Raw genomic sequence first — 16678 nt, 5'->3', positions numbered from 1 at the left:
ACTCCCACCACGGCCGACTAATGGGGTTGGGTTTACTTTTGGACATCATTACCTAAGGTATATTATCAGGTGAATTTAAATTGAACGAATGTGAAGCTCTCAATATTGAAATGAATGATCCACTTCACGGAAAAGCGGCTTCGGGAAAGATCCCAGGATTTCGTACCTGCGGTTGAGTCACAGCCCTATAGGAACATGTGCATTCGAGTTAGATATAGACGAGATTAACTACAAGCCACCTTATAATACCTACCTAGATAGGTAATTGGAGGAATAATTAAGTAGAAAGATGGAGTATAGCTGATGTCAGCGTGTCTTGCACTGTACGTTGAGGACTTCAACGTCCACAACAAATCAACATCGAGAAAAGCAATTATAACAAGACCCCCAAATTAATCCACAGTTGACGAAAGGGCGTACATGATTGAGTGCCACGGGGGCTAGCTGATCCAAATACATGAGACTTGCACGGGACTAACACGAGACCCCCAACTCAATTCCGAAGAGAGTTCCTTGAGGCTCAACAATCGTACCATTAAGATCCCGTCACAGGAATTCACTTCAACTCCTGCACAGCACACACACATCCTCACCCCTCACCCCTCAAAGAACTTAACAATCTGCTGCAAATCCAACACCCCCAATCCCCTTCGGGGATAACAAATATACACCTCCTCACCCAGCACACCAAACTTCTCCCGAAACTGCGCCTTTCCGCCGAGCTTCAAATTCCTCACAATAACATTAAACGTATTCGCCAAAAACTTAGCTCTCACTCCACCAAGCCTTGCCTCAGGCTTCAATCTCTCCGCAACGCCTGCCCCAAAAGTAACAGGCCCGGAGAGCACTGATAATGCGGTCTCGACTAAGACTTCGATAGTTCCGTTCGGGGCATCGGGAAAGTCAAGCGCCCATTTGACCTGCCATCCATGGCGCGGCGCAAGTTGGGCCAGGACTACGAGGGCGAGTACTTGACTGTCTTTTTCGGCGGCGAAGTACCTTCTATGCCGTCGGTCGACCCATGGTCGGACATCTGTGAGGTGGACTTGTGTCCCTTGCCCTTTACGCGCGGATTGCCAATTCTGAATTGCAGAGTCGGTGCGTTGGATGAAGTTATCATCCGGCTCGACGACTTCATGAATCATAATGCCCTCGCGCTGGGCGCGGCGTGCGTCCCGGGTTTGGCCGGGGTGTTGATGCTTATCAGCGTCGACGCGTTGTTCTTCGGCGCAACTAAGTGTTCTCCAACCTATTTTCTCGCCAAGGACTCGTTGGACTTCTTCTGAGACTAGCATCCAGACGGGCGTTAAACGTAGATCTTTACGCACGTAGTTCACGAAGGCGGGGATGACTTCGCGATACTGTCTCATGTCACAGAGTGGATCACCAGCAATCATAGCGAACTTCCCGTCTTGTCTGACGAAACCGACCGCAGCTCCGGTCCGGTGACGCCAGATTTCGAATCGGTCGTCGAGCCAAGATGTGTTCGTTGCGTCGCCGTAATTGGCGATCAAGTTTTCCAGGGAATGGTATTCATCTTTCGAGCTTCGCGGTGCCATTGTGTCCGCATCGGGATGAGGGATACCCGGTGGACGGGCTGGTAGGGACTTCGGGTCTCGTGGGAATAGAGATGCGTTTCTCACATCATCTAGTTCGAGGAGAAGCATGACGATGCGCTCCAAACCTAAGCCAGCCCCGCCGTGAGGCGGTGGTCCAAGGTCGAAGGCGGCGAGATATTCTTCCATCCCCTGCTCACTGATCTTTGCCTCGGCCATACTTGCACGGAGCTTTTTAGCATCATGGATACGCTGGCCGCCAGTACAAATTTCCTGCCCACGTAGAAAAATGTCGAATGAGTTCGTCCATTTAGGATCCTCGGCCTTGTGCGTATAGAACGGCCTGGCATTGGCCGGGAACTTATCCAAAATGTAATAATCGGTATGGTATTTTTCCTTGATAAGTTCACCAAGGCGCATTTCATCCCGTGTAGACAAATCCTCTTCCTCGACTTCTCTACCATCTTCTCGTAGTATTCGGATCCCCTTGGAGAAGGGAATTATCGGAGTTTCATCTAACCACACGAAATCTTTACTAGGCCACCGTTCCCGGACATTCTTGAGTTCAGGCATAGATTGAACCGCCGCAAAAATGGCCTTAAGAACTTCATCGATTGTCTCGATTAATTCCTTGTATGAATCTCTTAGTGACATCTCAATATCAAGCCCAGTATACTCAGTCAAGTGTCTATGAGTATTCGAATTCTCTGCCCGAAATACGGGGCCGATCTTGTAGGTCAGGATTAGCATTTGTCTGGGGTAAAGTAAGAAGGTCCATCGATACTCACTTCATAGACTTTCTTAAAGTCGCCCGATATAGCCATCTGTTTTGCTAATTGCGGACTCTGTGCTAAGAACGCCGTGCGGCCGAAATATTGTACTTTGAAAACCTCTGCACCACTTTCGGTCGCCGCAGGTTGTAACTTCGGTGTCTGGATCTCTAGAAAATCTTTGTCGTCTAAGGCCTCACGAAACTTCCGAACAACCATAGAGCGGACCCGAAATATGGCTTGGTTGCTTGGGTGACGGATATCTACAATCCTTCCGGACAGACGCTGACGAAGTGCTTCAGGTGGCTCATAGTTGTCGAATGGTAACTCATTTGCAGGGTTGACGAGATGTATAGAGTATACCAGGACCTCTATGTCTGAAATCGTTGCCGATACAACAGGATCCTTCGGCTTCTGCAAGGTTCCAATAACATGTACCAGAGATTCGGGGTGAAGCCGTTGAACCCATCGTATCATATACGGCGAGGCGCGGGTAAGTACCCCTTGGATAGAATCCGTCTGGTTGCGAAATAGCAAGAAATCTAGAGCATGGGATAAGCGCCTCTGAGTGTGTATTCTAGCACGGAAGTTGACCTCAGACCCGACAGGTAAGCCAACGATCTGTTCTAGAGAACATAATTCGTAAGGATGAACGTTTTCGCCATATCGTGCCTTGGTTTCCTCGTCCTCTTCCTGTTCTGCTTCTTCATCTTCTCGTTGACGACGTCCCTCAACTTCTTCCCGTTCCTGCTGACGACGCTCGGATTTTTCGAGCTTCTCTTGCTTCTTCGCTTCGGTACGTTGTGTTGACTTCCCTTTTTCCGGTGTACTTGAATCCTTCTCATGGGTACTTGATCGAAAAGGAGAAGTGATGATATGAGAAGCGTGAATAATGCTGTCATGCAATTGACCCGACATAGTGGAACCTCTAATTGGATAGCTGTGTACTAAATCGTTTCTATCACGATAGCTTGAGACTTGCGTCTGCAAGAAGTTAGAGGAAATTAATAGCGGCAACAATTGAGACAATATGGCTCGTTCAAATCAGGTGTCAAGACAATGACATCTTCCGTTTATTCTTTGCCTCATCATATATAAATATAATTGTGAGATCTATAGTTGTGTCGTCATTATTGTGTAGATTGTTGTCGATTTTGGTGGTAATGGTGTATTGACCTTGTCACTCAACTTCATTCCTACCAAGCGGACGGTCGCATTCGCAGATCGACCCAGATATCGAATTTCTCGTTATTGACGCTTATTCGCCCATTAATTTAATTCGACTATAATCGCCGCTGATAAGTTTCCGCAAATCTATCTTATGAGCAGGGAAAACCGATTCGCCTGCATATTCTATGCGCATAATGGCTAGTGATGCTGGTAACGGCACGCCATCTTATTCTGTTGGACAATTGGACGCCGAGAGGGATTATGTAAATTCGTCGGAACAAAGCCCGCGATGGCTTCTCTCCGCCCATGCTATCGCTCTCCGTGCTGCGGCTCGTTTGAGCTTTGGGCTAGTAAACCGTTCAGCCTCCGCTGCGACCGAGACTATTTGGCTGGATTCGACATTGGGAGAATGGCAGGGCAAACAAATGATAAGCGTCAATATATATGTGCCACCTCGAGAACGGGAGGGTTCGAACTCGAAAAAAGGACGGCCTGCTATTATTAATTTTCACGGCGGAGGGTTCGTACTTGGCCAAGGGACAGACGATGCTGTATGGGCTGACGCACTCATGACTGGACTCGATGCTGTGGTGTTTTCTGTCAATTACCGACTTGCTCCGGGCTACCCATACCCTACACCGCCAGAAGACTGTGTTGATGCGATTACTCAAATATCCAGTCTTGCTGACAAGTATGGCGTCGACACAAATCGGATTATTCTCTCTGGGTTCTCGGCTGGAGCCACATTGGCTTTGAGCAGTTGGGTCATATTACAGAAGCCTGAGACATGGGGATATCAGTTACCAAATTCTCTACCACAGATTGCTGGTATTGTCTTGTTCTATCCGTTACTGGATTGGACAGTCGACCGTCCGACGAAACGAAAAACATGCACACGACCTGATTTGACACTTCCGAGTAGCTTGACGGACATATTTGACGCGTCGTATATGTACCCGAGTATTCCGCGGAGTGAGAAAAGCGATCCACGGCTATCTCCGGGTCTTATGCCTGATTGTATGCTGGACCAGTTGGCGCCAATTCACCTATGTCTATGCGAATATGACATGCTACTAGCAGAAGGTCAGGAATTTACGCGAAAGATCATAGCTCGAGGCAAACAAGCCAATGTTCGAGTAGTAAACGGGGAGCCGCATGCATGGGACAAGCTCTCGACTATCACGCCGAAAGAGAGCGTCGGGATAGAGTACGATGCAGCAATAGAGGCAATGAAAGAGTGGGTTATTGTTGAACAATCCTCAATATGAAGCTGGATTGTGTAAGAATGATTAAACTACCGGAATATAGATTAGTAGTATACCTAACCTACTTATATCTATTTCTATGTCGAATTTCTAGAAACGACGAAGGACTCAGAAAAAAGGAATTGGTCGTTTATAGACTCGGTAGATCGATTAGCTGCCTTCGAATAGACTGAGAATACGTCATTTTTATGCTGACTATTTTTGACTGGCAATGGTGACTATGTGCGATGCCTTGAATCCTACATAAGGGAGATATCCTTTTCACAGGACCCGTAGATATGAGAGAAGATAAAGAGCTAATGAATCGAGGATTGTCAAAAGTTTGAGGAAGAAGGTGGACGGGATCCACTTCGAGTAAGACTAAAGGTGCGACCGGCATTACATAATACATAACATTGGCCTTATAAGCACGACTAAATCACCAATTTTCAACGGCCGCGTAGTGTAGTGGTTAGCACGCAGGATTTTGACATCAAATTTCCTGAGACCTGAGTTCAATCCTCGGCGGGGCCTATCATTAAGAGATCTTTCTCTTTTGCAATTTTTACAATTTTTTCTTTATTGTTAATCCCTTAGGGCGATACAAGAATGAGTTGGCAGTTTCCATTTATTTTACTCATTCTGTTTTTTTCCTCATCATGCACATGTAGTGTTGTACATATGTGGCTTCCAATAATTTTAATCAGAAAGGCAGTCACTCTTGGTTCTTTTCAAGAGTCATCGTTTGAGAAGGTAGCATCTTATTAGCACCTGTGCCTTTAAACTCATGTCTTTGTAGGCAGGTACGTGTAATAATTAGTGATCCGGAAAAGAGATAGCACGGCGAGAGCTGAACCGAAGGGTTCCGATACGGGGAGCTGGCGGCGGGGCAATTTATGATAGCTATTGGCGGGGTTGAGCACATCATTGCGACGGTTCGGCATTGGACAACTCTTCAATGACAAGGCAAATGAGCTGTATATTCGTCCAATATATCAGACCAACTAATTTTACTATTCTTACTATAAAAAGCCCGTATCTTTTCCTACTTCCCTTTTCGTACATAATAAATTAACTCACCTTATGCTCAACCTTCGGACTGGTGTCTCTGCACTCCGACTCTTATCACGCCCCAAAGCCACTATTAGTGCCACCGTGCTACTACACCTACAAAACCAGAGTCTTATCAGCGCCATCAAGAGGAGAGCAATGTCTTCGGCTGTAGCTAAGCGCCTTGAGGGCAAGACGATCGTAATCACGGGAGCCTCATCGGGTATTGGTCGGAGCACGGCATTCGAATTCGCACGAACCGCCCCAAAGAACTTGAAACTCATTCTGACAGCTCGTCGTGTCGACACCCTAAAACAAATTGCCGATGAAATCGCCAAGGAGGTTGGTGATGGCGTGAAAGTGCTACCGGTGAAGCTCGATGTGAGCAAACCCGAAGAAATCCGAGGATTTGTACCTGGCCTACCTGAAGAGTTCCGCGAGATCGCTGTGTTGGTTAATAATGCGTAAGTCTTAGTTGCTTATCCCTCGTGGTTCATGTTTGGGATATATTGGATATGACGGCCATATGTGTAGAGCCGGATGTGATTCGGCTTCACATTACAGCACATAAAGCACAACTTCCAGCTAACACAAACCTAGCGGCCTCGTAAAAGGCGTAGCCCGAGCGCCCGAGATCGCCGAGGAGGACATTAACATCATGTTAGCCACCAACGTCACCGGTCTAATCAATATGACCCAAGCCATTCTGCCTATCTTCCTTGCGCGGCCCGATGGTGGTCGCGGTGATATCATCAATATCGGCAGTATCGCTGGTCGTGATCCTTACCCTGGCGGTGGCATTTACTGTGCTACCAAAGCCGCAGTTCGAAGTTTCACTGAATCCCTCCGCAAGGAGCTTATTAGTTCCCGCGTTCGTATACTAGAGGTCGATCCTGGCCAAGTCGAGACCGTAAGTATCCAATTCCAATCATACGATATTGAAGCTTATAATCGTCAGGAATTTTCGGTCGTCCGATTTTATGGTGATAAGGCTAAGGCGGATGCTGTTTATGCGTGAGTCATCATTTCTGCTCCTAATAAACGTATATACTAACGACCATTCAAGTGGTTGCGAGCCCTTGACACCAGATGACATTGCTGAGATTGTAGTGTTCGTTGCTGGACGAAGGGAAAACGTAGTGGTGGCCGACACTCTTGTCTTCCCTAATCACCAAGCTGGCGCTGGTTTCTTGCACAAGAAATCATAAGAGGTTGCATTTGGGGAATTTGTACTGTATTGATGAAAAATAAATGCATTGATATCTACGAAAGCCAGCCCATATGATATGGAGACAATATACCATCATATCTAAACTGACACTACAATTTCCCTACCTTGTAGCCCAAGAAATGTGCTGTCTTATGAGATTTACGAAACCAGCGTAGTCTAGCCAGAATTGTATTGCTACAGCTTGTTAGCCAGGATCCAACGCAGGCTCCAGAGGGATATAGTATACATAAAAGTACTCAGATAAACCAATTTACTCATTCACGCAAGTCGGCTCCCTACCCCCAGGTCTCAAGACGAGACATGAAGATTGAAAACACTGAAGCCAACATGACACCTCCGACAAGCTCCAACAAATGCTGAGGCTGTCAGGAGATAACTCCACAACCGATCATCGCACCCAAAAAGGTAACTACGGTGCGGGAGGGTGGCTTGGCTCGCTATGATATAGTTGAATGGATAAACTGTTTTCATCATAATACGAAGAGTTTCGAAAAGAATATCATGACTTACAGAGTAAGAAATGTAGGTATTGTCGTTCAGTGGTTACTAGAATTACTCTATAGATGTTAGCTTTTGCGTACGAAAGAAGTACAATCAAGTAACGGAATTAAGGATTGGGTGGATGATCAGAATATGTTTTTGGTATATGGGTATCTTCACAGCGCTTCAGAAGCAGAACTGAATAAAGATGATTCATCATGGACAACGATAATATAGAAAAAGAAAAAAAAAAAGTCGTGTACATACCATAGCTGGAACTTCCTGGTTGCAATCGTTGTTTAAGCAAAGGCGAGGCACATAAAAGGGCATCTAAATAATATTAGCCAAGTAATCAAGCAAAACAATGACAATGGCAAAAGCTGGTTGATGCTTCAGATGGTAGTGCATGTTAGTTCTGCCGCTCAGGTGATCGCGAAGAACAGTGGAATTAGATTCATCAATAGCAATAATGTGGACAAGGAAATTGGGTATGCCAGGGATATGTTAAGGAACGAAAACCGCTTACCATATATATTCGTAAAGAAGTTTTCCAGCCAGCAACAAACCCATCTGGTATATCGAATATCAAAAAACCTCGTGCTGAATCTCTTATTCTAAGACTTGAAGATGTACGAGTATGTATGCATACTCCGCGCAGTCATTTGCGCTTGGTAATGTCGGATGGTTTGACTTCGTGTTGCAGCGTTTGATTTTTTAGAAAGGAAGAAAAGAAAATTTGGTCGTGAAGTTTTGATTGAGAAAATGATCGGAAGACGGACAATTCATACCCGCTAAGTTGGTCTGTGCGTTAGCTAAGCTACAGAGATCAGTGGGGTTTTCTTGATGGGGCATTCAATAAGGTATGTTGCTGGGAATTTAATTTTCAGTGCGATCAAACTTGTTCAACCAGCTCCAACCAGTTCGACAGTGTGACATCTCGGGTTCCCAAGCTTTTAAACCATTTAAGGCTGCTGAAACTCAAGAATCATGGCTGATAGAAGACGAATCAATGGCCCGGTTGGTCAGACGGCTCCTCCCGTGTACGACAGTCCTCAAGGCAAAAGAGTCGCGAAACGGTCCGACGACAATGTTGTTAGAAAGACTTGTAAGCCGTTGGTACGTCCGCGTGTGTTTATTAATAGCTAATTGGCTTTGTGTATAGTCTTAAGAACAGGAGTTACTCCTTCAGCTTCTGGATCTGCATATCTAGAAGTTGAAGACCCATTCACAGACCGACCTGCGGGTACGAGTCTGAAGCTTACTTGCACCGTCCATGGTCCTCGAGCTCTTCCACGATCCGCACCATTCTCTCCTCATATCATCCTCTCAACCCATGTCAAATATGCGCCCTTCGCGACGAGACAAAGACGAGGCTATCTGCGCGATTCGAGCGAAAGAGATCTAGGAGTACATTTGGAAACAGCACTGCGGGGCGCGATAATCGCAGATCGTTGGCCTAAGAGTGGTGTTGATATCGTTGTTACTATAATCGAAGGAGATCAAAATCGCGACTCTCCCGATTACGACCGAGACGAAGGCTGGGATATGATGAATGTTCTTAGTGGTTGTGTGACAGTCGCTTCAGCTGCTATCGCGGACGCTGGCATCGACTGTGTGGACACTGTTGCGGGGGGCGTGGCGGCCCTAGTGGCCAAAGAAAAAAAGAGCGAACCATGCATCGTTCTCGACCCCGATGTTGCCGCATACCACAAAATATTTGCAGCTTGCTGTGTTGCATACCTACCCACAAGAGACGAAGTCACCAATATTTGGTTCAAGGGTCAGCTACCTGGCGCAGATGCTATGCTCTACAATAAGTTAGTGGAGAGAAGCCTTGTGGCGTGCCGGAATTCGAACCGTGTTCTCGTTCAAGCTCTAAACGAAACGGTTCGCCAAGGACAGAGCCCATCCTGAGTTCGGCGACGAATCACGCAGTACGTCTTTTAAAAGAACATAAAATTCCGACTGGCTTATATAGGTTGCCCATCAGAAAAGCCCTATATTATATCTTGGTCGGGCGGCGACGAATGAAACTATGATGCGACTCTAGAGTGGGAGTTGGCCCTCATAGTACAGAAATACCAGGATAATGCTGGCCCTGACATTTCAAAGTCGATTATACTACCGATGCCGTACCAGGGAAACAACCTGGTTACCGACATATAGTAAAAGCTGAGGAAATTGGCGGTAATACTGCCAGTTGTGGCCGTGGTAAAAGCCGGCGGATTACGACTTTGGCCGTGATGCACTATTGAGACCCTGACTTTTACTAGTAAACATGTTTACCGCCTGGAGCATATGTATTGAACAGCAAGCAAATATTTGCAATATGGAACACAGTTATGAGGATGTGCTATGATTTAGGTATTCGCTAGCTGACATTAAGAGCTATGCGAACGGACAAGAGACACGTTCGGAAAGCATCGTGATCAAATTGGATTTAGTGACGTATGGACGCTAAGTCGGGCGAGATTCTGATGGTACGGCCTTCTAAAAACTTATCGGTATTTGTTAGTGGACACTTGGGGCCTGCGATATCTATGGATGTACCTACCCGGGGGGATTTACTTGAGGTGGACCCCTAGTTGCGTTAGTTGTGGGCCTGGTTAGAAGGCAGGTGCCTGAAGTAACAGCCCGTTGAACCTTAACGGAACTTAGAGTCAGTCTTAAGACAGAATATGGTCTTATAAATACTCGTTACCAAACTCTAAAGCACGTAATTCATAAAAAAATACAAACCACTTGACGATATCGCGATTCAAACCTTACAACATACCAAAAGAGTGTTCGTATGCGTTCGTACCGAATATGTATTGGTTAATTCCAGTGTTTCGGAGCTCCTAAATGACCTAACTATTGCCATATCTGATTGGAAGCGATCGATTGGAAGTGCTACTACACAGATCCCACTCCGGCCGGCTCGGAGCCATTGGCCGAACTTGGTTCCTCCAAGGCCATGGCATCGCCAGGCGCAACCGCCGTTCCAGCACCTACGGCGTTCGATAATTCAAGTGTCTGGCACAATATAACATCTTGGACCGTTCAACATCTTAGGTATTCCGTTAATAACGTCTCGAGATACGCGCCGTCGCTCGAAGATCTGATTCTAGCTGGACCTAGGATGCTGACCAAGCTGGGCATCCTGTCATTCCCCGATGCTGTTGATGGCTTTGGACAACGAGTAATAGCTGATCCGACTGCTTCTGATTATTTCCTCAGTACGACGACATCGACGATGGCATCCGAAATGCTTACCCAGGTTTCCGAGGCCGCCGCGAATGCCGCGAACGTATTGGAAAATGAAGACCAAGACCCCGCGGCGTTGGTCTCCAAATTCTCGACCGACGGAGCTAAGGGCTTAGGAAGTGTATTTAGCTACGCGACAAGTAAATGGGCGCTTTGTTGTATTGCTATGGTTTGTTCACCTACCCTTTCGCCATTGTATAGATACGTATTGGAAACGTCACGGGATCACTAACGCGTGGTATTGGCGCAGGCTATCATCCTCAACCGTACACACATATTCGCGGCCTCACGAAGAAGACTATACCTGACATGGCCCGTGCGATTATTTCTACGCTTCCTTCCGATCCTTTTGTTCGCGTTCCAAGCGCGACAACTCCTACAATCCATCCAATGCCAAACCTCGCCCGACTTCGCCGAATTGCGCTGGGGTAATGCTAGCAAAACATCCGATCTCATGTTCGCCCAACCATCCGGGTACCTGCATGGGCTAAGCACTGTGTTACTCATGGGCGCCACCGATTACGATAGCTGCCGCGCGATCGAAATGATACCACCAAGCAACCACGATTATTCAAACGAACTACGCGGTTCCTTATCACAACTATGGCCCCTTTTCGGGACATTATGTTTAAGCCATTTTCTGGAGACAATTTCATGCGCAGTACAAGGACGTCAAGTGGCGGTTGAAACTGGAATGACACTATTTGAGCATTCATTAGCGTTCGCTGAAGCCGACGCTGCCATTAGCAACCAGCTCGGCTGGGGCTTGTTTTCTAGTGGCAGTACCACTAACGTGACATATCAACATGCTTCAGGTAGCAATATCGCCGTCTCCAGATCCATGATTCTGAAGCGAGTGAATACTCCTCCCGAAGTATTACTGGTGGCCTTCCTTTCTGCTATGAGTCACATTACCAGCCATGTCCTGGGAGTATTCAACTTGCAGAGCAAATTTCGACTGATTAGTACGGGCTTCTGGGCTATGTGTTTTATGGGAAGCATTGTGATAGAAGCTCTTGACTTTTCACTCGAGAGTCCAACGAATGTCGGCCTATTTAGGTTTCCTACTGTCTGCATCATAGGTTTCATCCCTCACCTCTTGGTATTCGCCGGCACCCTTGTGTGTTTCGCGATATACGCTATTGCTTTAGTCTTGTCCGCATTGGAACCTCCGGATGGATGGAACGCTTCCGGCCGACAACTATCATTCCGAGAACGATTAGCATTGGCGCATGAAAACATGCAAGCCAACATCTCACTTTCCGATATCCGTATATCGCGAGAAATGGATTTTTATACGGCCTTGCTAAGGACCGGGTTCGGGGTGATTACAATGGCAAGTGAAGCCGTCTATTTGAATGAAGATCGGGGCATCAATGTGAAAAATCGCACATGGCTTGAAGAAGAGAGACTTAGGGAGCTTGAATCTCTACGAATGCAATGGGCTGGTTCTGGACTTGGTGTTTCCCGCTACGATTCCGGAGGAGCTATAGGGTTAATACCTATAAAGGACGGGCAGCTCGGGGCGTCGAGCGGGTACGCAAGAGAACGAGCAGCGCAGAAAATACCTAAGACGCGCATAGGGGAGAAGCGAGCTCGAGATGGCGTTGGAGCTACGGAGCGCAGCTCCCGTTGGCTTCTGGCCTTGGAGTTTATCATGAATATTAACAAGCTCCTACTGAGATGGGGTGCTGTGCTTGCTCTAAAGACACTTGCGCGTGTCGGGGTAAGAACCCAGCCTCGAGTTCTGCTTTGGCTCTCTCGCTGGCCCAAGCAGGACAAGAAAGACGAGAAGCAGTCTCCCACCGAAAGGCGATCCTTATTACCCGGCCGAGGTGGTAGGGGTACCAGACTCTATTACGAGGAAACCGCTGATGTGGAAGCTGAGGTGCGAAGACGCCTTAAGAGATCTCCTGATACCGCCAATCTACCAGATGAAGAAATAGATTCGAGGTTATACACCTCGTGGAAAAAAGGCGATCTATGGGGAAATGTTGACACGAGTGGAGATTGGGAGCCGCGTGAAGACGACGATAACTGGGATACGACCAGCATGATCCATAGTGTCATTGGAGATGGCGACGATGAGCAAAGCCAGTGGATTGATGAAGATGACTTTGACGACGGCCAGAGAACACCTACGCAAGCCTCGCGACAGGTTGCGATGTCACGGGAAGCGACTCCTTTCGATCAACCCTTGGCTATGGATGACCTAGCGAGGTTACTACACCCCACGAGTCCCGAAGAGCGCCGGGAAGCACATGCACTCGCTGCCCATCTCACGAGCGACCGCATTATCACACGGTCCCAGTATGCGCGAATGCAGCAAAACCAACGTGGGCGCCTCTTATTACCGGGCCAGCCCGGCAGAGGTAAGCTCTCGGATGAAGAAGAGGCCGATCTCCTTGAGGACCTGATCGTTACGCGGCGTACCGAAGCAGCCCGCGCGCAGAACCTTGCTGATGATAACGAAGATGACGGACGGGATGGACCGCAATGTGTCGTATGCCATTCGGCTCCTCGCAAAGTCATCGTATGGCCTTGTCGCTGTCTAAGTTTATGCGACGAGTGCCGTGTTACGCTAGCTATGAACAACTTCGACAAGTGCGTCTGCTGTCGCAGAGAAGTGGTTAGCTTCAGTCGCATCTATGTACCTTGATCGATGTTACCAACCGCATCACCCCCCATCCCCATCCCCCTTTTCACTGTACACACTTCAACTGTGTTTATTCTACACGTGGGGGACTACTCCTTTTTTGCTTTCACCGGCATCTGTCATCCGTTAGCACTGATGAGCATTCTTTGCGCATAAGATGAAACGAACGAGATGAGACGAGGAGAGTTGATACATTAGTACTGGCGTTGGAGGAGCATGTTTTTATTTGATGTTTTTGTTTTGCAATTGCGTGTTAGCGCTCAAATCACACATCCTGCGTGGCATTCGTCTCTGAAAGATGTAGATGTAGGGTTAAGATTAGGTATGCGGTAGCGATGAATATGGATAAATGAGAGGACTGCGGCTGCTGGGGAGGGCTGCTGGTGGTTCGGATTGTCTATCATTCACGATATCGGGTTTTCAAAGCGACTACACGTCCAACAGCTGAAGCAATTCCTAGCGGCTTATTTGACCTTCTAGTGATTAGAAAAAATTCAGCACATTGAAACACTTCATGCAAATATTCTTGGTGTTCGATGTGTTAATTCATAAGGTATCATGAGCAGTATTAGTGCTCATCCACATCTACATAGCTGCCCACTCAATGCAGAAAGCCCTTGCTCCAGGTGCATTCGGATTCTTATTGGCAACCGCCTCTTCTTCCTTAAGTCCGTCTCCATCACCACCATCCACCACAGCTCCTCCAACCAGATACCCCTTCTTAACATTCGTCCCTAATCGCCCACCAGCCACGAGATCCAACATGGTAATCTCCTCATCCCAGCCGTAGCTAGTTGCTTGGAAGTGGCTATGGAAGCGCAACGGGTCGCCAGGGTATACATTGTAATCGCAGCCAAAGCGTAGTCCGGGCATCATGTAATATCCGCGGTCTTGCAGGTGGGCGTACAATGGATAGGACGGCGGGACGTTGATAGGTGTGGTTTGTCCGTCTTCGTCGGCTGATACAGGGGGTGACGGTGGAAGGAGGCTGCTTGTTGTTGGAGTTATTGCGAACTCTGCTTGAGGTTCTTCTGCTGTTTTAGAGAGATTGTGGGGAGCGGGTGATGGGGTGGCACGAGGCGGCGATGGGGGACCGAAGAGACTCGTTTCGTCATCCACTTCGGGGCCTTTTTCTGGGGCATTTGCTTCGTTTGATACTTCACTATCTGTGGCTTTAGGCTTTTTCTTTGATTTAGTCGATACCTTCGGCCTCATGTTTTGTTTGCCCTCGGCCGCGGCCAACTGGGCTTTCCTACCCTCGCCTTTGATGGCCTGTAGATAGCGTCGTCGCGCATCTTCATCTAGGGCGCCAAGCTGCGCAGGATGGAACGCAGCGTCATTTACAATGTAGCCTACTTTCTTATCGATCAGGATTTGGGCTTCCTCAGGCATCAACTCCACAGGTAGGCCCATGAAGATATTTTGCTGTGGGTTTTGAGGGATTGTTCCCACGAATACGGAGCATATATTGTGATTTCTCCGGATGTACATTATGTCATCTATGTCGAAGAGTAAATATCTGCCCGCAACTTTGGAAATCCGCACCGGGGGGCGGCTTATGGTGGTAGAAGCCATCTCCTTGGGTAGTATAGAGCTCAGCAGTGCCTATTTATGCATCAGTCAAAATGCTGTGGAACATGTTAAATATAATGCAGGTAGTGTATGTAACGATCATATTTTTTCCAGATGAGAGTTTATCAACATTCTGTTTTTCAGTGGATTGACAGATTATTAATTGGTATAATCATTTCGAAGGGAAATGCGAAAGAAATATGAATATTGACTTACCTGTTGCTCTTGATGAATGTTGAAAAATTAGAAACTTTTCGCGGAAATTTTAAAAGTTCAGAGAATTTTGGGCAATGCTGTGGGGCTGTTATACAGTGTTATGCACGGTCCCCATGCTATTCACACCGTATAGTACCCAACATATGCGACCCGTATTGCCTAGATGCCCAGATAGATTTGGGAAGTATTTAGAATTCCATACTTCCTTTACCAGAATCCGGCTTCTTTTTCTCTTCTTCATCTTCTCCAACCGGTGGTAGATAGAATGGTTTTATCACCAAGCCCTTAGATCGGCTTAAGCTGAATGATAGATCGCCATGAGCAGCATAACCTTCCGAGGAGCCACCACCTTTCTCATGGAAAATTGGTAGGCTATGCACTTTTAGAAGACCCTGTGTCTGTTCTTCGGATTTGCTGCCAGATTTTGAAGATGGAGGTGGAGCATGAACAGCGCTGGATTGAAGAGGGATAAGTTCGAAAACACCATCGCACAACAATTCCATCCAACGTGTGAGTCCGGTACTCCGAGGGAAAAGAGAAAGCGGTAGGGTTATGATGGCCGTGAGCTTAGTGGGATACTGTCTTAACAATGCTCTTAATGCGTGCAGGAACTGCAAGACTTCTTCGGGGCGCGCAGACGAACCGGAGTAACCCGTCGGAGATAGAAGGCTGGGCACTATAATTCGATGTACCCACGTAGGCGGCGAGTTTTCCAGTTTTTGTGTAACATCTTTGATGAATATTTTAAAAGGAGAAGATGGGTCCTTTGGACGAGATAAAGTCGGTAAGCTCATCGATGGGTGAAATCCAATCTGCCCCTTAGCATCTGTGGGGTTCAATCTCTTCGTAAGATCGAAGGAGTGGCAAAAAATAGTAGCTCCTGTTGAGGAACTACTTTGCCGTTGAAGCGCATTCCTGTCTCTTGGAGCTCCTCCGGACGCCAAACTCTCATATCTCCAAGCTATCTTCATCTTATCATCTGAGGGCGTCTCTGACTTGCTTGGTGACTTCTTATCGTCCGTTGAGAGCCCGGGAAGCTCATGGCGCCAGCTCTCATGTAAACCAAGGACATGAATTTGGTGGCCCTGGACCATCCCCTCAGCAGCATAGTAACGAAGGAGTACCCCGGCAAAATCAGTGGTACCATGCTCTTCGATGAAAAGCGAAGTTCCTAGAGGCAATCCAGCATGGCCAGCAAGTAAAGTATCTAACGATGAAGTCCCAGTAGAAGTCGTTGGTCGTCCATCGAGGGGTGATGGTCGAATTCCCGGAATAGGCGCATTCTCAGTTCTTGAGGACGCTGACTGAGACGATGAGGAGCTGCTTATCACAGCGTTTCTCTTCCTGAAAGACATGACCTTAAATTTTAATTAAAATTTATTCTAGAACTTGAATTCTTCATGGATATTGAATAAGAGGGAAAGAGCGTAATTGATATAAGGTATCATGTTCGGGCGTGAATTATAATTTGTAGAAAACGGTAGGGC

General features: G+C 47.2%; 7 protein-coding genes and 1 non-coding gene across 8 annotated transcripts; 5 read left to right on the top strand and 3 right to left on the bottom strand.

Moving 5' to 3' along the window:
* Positions 1 to 108: 108 nt before the first annotated feature.
* On the bottom strand, positions 109 to 3462 carry F4822DRAFT_75700 (aspartyl-tRNA synthetase). Its single transcript, XM_051463929.1, has 2 exons — positions 2345 to 3462; positions 109 to 2285 (listed from the first exon to the last, which is right to left on the bottom strand). The coding sequence occupies exons 1-2, from the start codon at positions 3242 to 3244 to the stop codon at positions 597 to 599; spliced, it is 2589 nt and encodes an 862-aa protein (XP_051309151.1). The 5' UTR covers positions 3245 to 3462; the 3' UTR covers positions 109 to 596.
* Positions 3463 to 3690: 228 nt separating this feature from the next.
* On the top strand, positions 3691 to 4764 carry F4822DRAFT_434497 (Alpha/Beta hydrolase protein; the record flags this gene model as incomplete). Its single annotated transcript, XM_051462015.1, has 1 exon — positions 3691 to 4764. One exon carries the CDS (start codon positions 3691 to 3693, stop codon positions 4762 to 4764), a length of 1074 nt encoding a protein of 357 aa, XP_051309150.1.
* Positions 4765 to 5194: 430 nt separating this feature from the next.
* On the top strand, positions 5195 to 5274 carry F4822DRAFT_t122. Its single transcript has one exon. It is a non-coding gene; the product is annotated as a tRNA-Gln (tRNA).
* A 404-nt stretch (positions 5275 to 5678) lies between these two features.
* On the top strand, positions 5679 to 7154 carry F4822DRAFT_75608 (NAD(P)-binding protein). The gene is made up of 4 exons (XM_051463926.1): positions 5679 to 6254; positions 6391 to 6700; positions 6749 to 6804; positions 6857 to 7154. The coding sequence occupies exons 1-4, from the start codon at positions 5824 to 5826 to the stop codon at positions 6996 to 6998; spliced, it is 939 nt and encodes a 312-aa protein (XP_051309149.1). The 5' UTR covers positions 5679 to 5823; the 3' UTR covers positions 6999 to 7154.
* A 1334-nt stretch (positions 7155 to 8488) lies between these two features.
* F4822DRAFT_438923 (exoribonuclease) lies at positions 8489 to 9415 on the top strand (the record flags this gene model as incomplete). Its single annotated transcript, XM_051462580.1, has 2 exons — positions 8489 to 8606; positions 8664 to 9415. 2 exons carry the CDS (start codon positions 8489 to 8491, stop codon positions 9413 to 9415), a joined length of 870 nt encoding a protein of 289 aa, XP_051309148.1.
* A 549-nt stretch (positions 9416 to 9964) lies between these two features.
* On the top strand, positions 9965 to 13697 carry F4822DRAFT_75565 (uncharacterized protein). Its single transcript, XM_051463923.1, has 2 exons — positions 9965 to 10916; positions 10998 to 13697. The coding sequence occupies exons 1-2, from the start codon at positions 10458 to 10460 to the stop codon at positions 13404 to 13406; spliced, it is 2868 nt and encodes a 955-aa protein (XP_051309147.1). The 5' UTR covers positions 9965 to 10457; the 3' UTR covers positions 13407 to 13697.
* Positions 13698 to 15258, bottom strand: F4822DRAFT_75592 (SEN34 subunit of tRNA-splicing endonuclease). The gene is made up of 2 exons (XM_051463925.1): positions 15192 to 15258; positions 13698 to 15031 (listed from the first exon to the last, which is right to left on the bottom strand). Exon 2 carries the CDS (start codon positions 14976 to 14978, stop codon positions 13989 to 13991), a length of 990 nt encoding a protein of 329 aa, XP_051309146.1. The 5' UTR covers positions 14979 to 15031; positions 15192 to 15258; the 3' UTR covers positions 13698 to 13988.
* F4822DRAFT_75580 (PAXNEB-domain-containing protein) lies at positions 15016 to 16675 on the bottom strand. The gene is made up of 2 exons (XM_051463924.1): positions 15192 to 16675; positions 15016 to 15108 (listed from the first exon to the last, which is right to left on the bottom strand). Exon 1 carries the CDS (start codon positions 16544 to 16546, stop codon positions 15380 to 15382), a length of 1167 nt encoding a protein of 388 aa, XP_051309145.1. The 5' UTR covers positions 16547 to 16675; the 3' UTR covers positions 15016 to 15108; positions 15192 to 15379.
* Between the last annotated feature and the right edge of the window lie 3 nt (positions 16676 to 16678).

The sequence above is a fragment of the Hypoxylon trugodes genome (assembly GCF_022578975.1).
Source record: "Hypoxylon trugodes strain CBS 135444 unplaced genomic scaffold F4822scaffold_11, whole genome shotgun sequence".
In the NCBI taxonomy this organism is placed as follows: Eukaryota; Fungi; Ascomycota; class Sordariomycetes; order Xylariales; family Hypoxylaceae; genus Hypoxylon; species Hypoxylon trugodes.
Note: the sequence above shows the minus strand (reverse complement) of the source record. Positions and strands in the feature narration are given on the sequence as shown.